Genomic DNA, 2,633 nt, shown 5'->3' with positions numbered 1-2,633 from the left:
CCTTCAGTGCAAACATTTGCTAAGAAGCGATATCGTGGATTCCTTAAAGAATGAGAACTTTGACCTGTTGGTGGTTGAAGGTTTTGATTTCTGTGGTTTCCTGGTTGCTGAGAAGCTTGGGAAGCCATTTGTGACCACTCTCCCTTGCACATTTGGCACTTTGGATTTTGGACTACCCAGCCCCATATCTTATGTGCCAGTATTCACCTCCTTCCTAACTGACCACATGGACTTCTGGGGCCGAGTAAAGAATTTTCTGATGTTCATTGATTTCTTCGTGAAGCAATGGCAGCTTCACTCTACATATGAAGATATCATCAAGGAGCATTTTCAAGAAGGCTCTAGGCCAGTTTTGTCTCATCTTCTAAGGAAAGCGGAGCTGTGGTTTGTTAACTCTGACTTTGCCTTTGAATTTGCTCGGCCTCTGTTGCCCAACACTGTGTATATTGGAGGTTTAATGGCCAAACCTACTAAACCAGTACCACAAGTAAGTAAACCTTAGCTCTCAGTATGGATTTCATGCAGAGGTCTTCAGTGCAGATTTGGTGGCTGTCCCTGCCAGTGGGATCCGGGGACCGATAGGGCAAAACGAGTGAGGTACCTAAGGCACACTAAGGAACCGCTCACTTTCAGGGTCATGTGGGTACAGTGTCGGGACTTGCACACCCCTGAGGTTCAGGAGACTGAGGGCCTCCTGAAATGATACACCCAGGCTCCTCTCTAGCCTCATCATAGCCCTGCCCTGTTGGGATAAACCTTTTAATAAGTTGACAATTTTATGTACATTTCGTGTGATCATATGTGTAGGAAGGATGTTATGAGCATCTGTCACGTGCAGGAATTGTTAAGGAGATTAGTTACTCACAATGAAACACACAACACTCTGAGTACAGAGTGTAACCGAGGTGGGACTGTGTGGGACTGATAATAAGAACTGCAGACTTTATCTCCAGCATCCCTTGCCTGTAGAGCCCTGGTTCCTAACTTCACCTAGACCTCCTTATCTGTTAGATCTGGGTGAGGCCTGGCTAAGTCAGTTTGAATGCATAGCCCAGACTCAGAAACCCTGCTATCGAAGTTTTCATGATGGAGAGAAGCTGGGATGAGTCGATGACCCTTTGCCTATCAGCACAGGGTTGCCATTTTATGGGCTTTTTCTTACATAATATCTTCCTTTCCCACGTGGATGGAAGTATGCTGATCTCTATTTTGCTAAGGAGATAGAGGCTCAGGTACTGTGACTTTCCCACTACCATTCACTTAAGAGCCAGGAAGAGCCCTGATTTGGCCCCGAGATCGAGGCACCGAGGTGCCCTACCCTTCCCCGCCTGACCTTGCGTTAAGTGATCAGGAAAAGTGGCAGAATGATCCATGGGCTAGATGAGCTCTGAGTTGGTGGCAGGATTTTTTTGAGGAATGGAGCTGGGAGGGACGGCATTCCAGTGGGGGAAAAGATGGGGCCCACAGTGTTGAGGTAGAAGGGAGATGCGCATAATTCTGGATTCCTCGGCTAGACTAAATCTTCCCATGTGGATATAATATGTAGACACATGGGCGAAGCACTGAGGTGGGAGATGAGCTACAAAGATCAGTGACTGAGGATGTCATGGACTATCAGAGGAAAGCCCGCCACGTGGCGTTTGGGGTGCGGACGCGTGGTTCGGAGCTTTCTCTATTCTGCCTTCACTGCTCTTATGCCAAAGGCATTCTCCCAGCTTCACTCTCGCCTCCCCATATCGCCACCCCCGGCCCCGCCCGCTGGACTCTGAATCCCCACTCGTTACCTTCCTAAGACTACCATCTCTCATCTGGCTTTGGAAATCTCTCAAGTGACCTACAATATTTAGAGGGTCTTGGGTGGCTCAGACACTAGCATCTGGGTTTCAAAGAAGAAAGATGTTCTCAGCAACAGAATGGAAATTAGTCCAATGCAGATGGGGCTGAGCTGTCCCAGGAGTTGTGATAAGAGTTTCAGAACTGTGAGCTCTGGGAATGACAGGAGGGTGTGTTAGTAAATAGCCTGACTTTCATTTCATGGCTGTGTAGGCTTTCATGGAAGACTTTGTTCACTTCCTTTCCTTTCTTACCTCTATCCAGGAATTTGAGACATTCATTGCCAAGTTTGGAGACTCCGGTTTTGTCCTTGTGGTCCTGGGCTCCATGGTGGACAGTTTTCAGTCCCAGAATGTTCTTAAGGAAATGAACAGTGCCTTTGCTCATCTCCCTCATGGAGTGATATGGAAGTATAAATCTTCTCATTGGCCCAAAGACATCAAATTGTCAGCAAATGTGAAAATGGTGGACTGGCTTCCTCAGAATGACCTCCTGGGTAAGGACTACCCTGGTGTGCTTCTCTCTTTTAATTTACGTGTCTCTCAGGCTCATCGGGGCTCTGACCTCTAGCTGGGCAATCCCATCAGCATAAGGAGCTATTATTAGCTAAAAGTAAGTCTCCAGAGGGGAGGAATGGATTAGCCATCTGTAGTCGTTGGGGAATCAGACTTTACTTGCAAAGAGATCAGATGGCAAAACAGCCATTTCTCCTTCATTCTTTTCTGTTCCGGGCCTGATGTCGGTAGCCATTAGAGTCACCCGTGACTTACTGCGTCTGGTCTAGAACAAGGTCACCAAAA

At 47.4% G+C, this 2,633-nt stretch overlaps 1 protein-coding gene across 1 annotated transcript; it reads left to right on the top strand.

The window, feature by feature from the left end:
* Positions 1–7: 7 nt before the first annotated feature.
* Positions 8–2,329, top strand: LOC102891504 (UDP-glucuronosyltransferase 3A1; the record flags this gene model as incomplete). Its single annotated transcript, XM_006925314.1, has 2 exons — positions 8–487; positions 2,098–2,329. Coding segments are annotated over 2 exons (712 nt in total), but the record flags the coding sequence as incomplete, so codon positions are not given.
* Between the last annotated feature and the right edge of the window lie 304 nt (positions 2,330–2,633).

This window comes from Pteropus alecto, unplaced genomic scaffold (genome assembly GCF_000325575.1).
Source record: "Pteropus alecto unplaced genomic scaffold, ASM32557v1 C19054931, whole genome shotgun sequence".
NCBI classification, from domain to species: Eukaryota; Metazoa; Chordata; class Mammalia; order Chiroptera; family Pteropodidae; genus Pteropus; species Pteropus alecto.
Note: the sequence above shows the minus strand (reverse complement) of the source record. Positions and strands in the feature narration are given on the sequence as shown.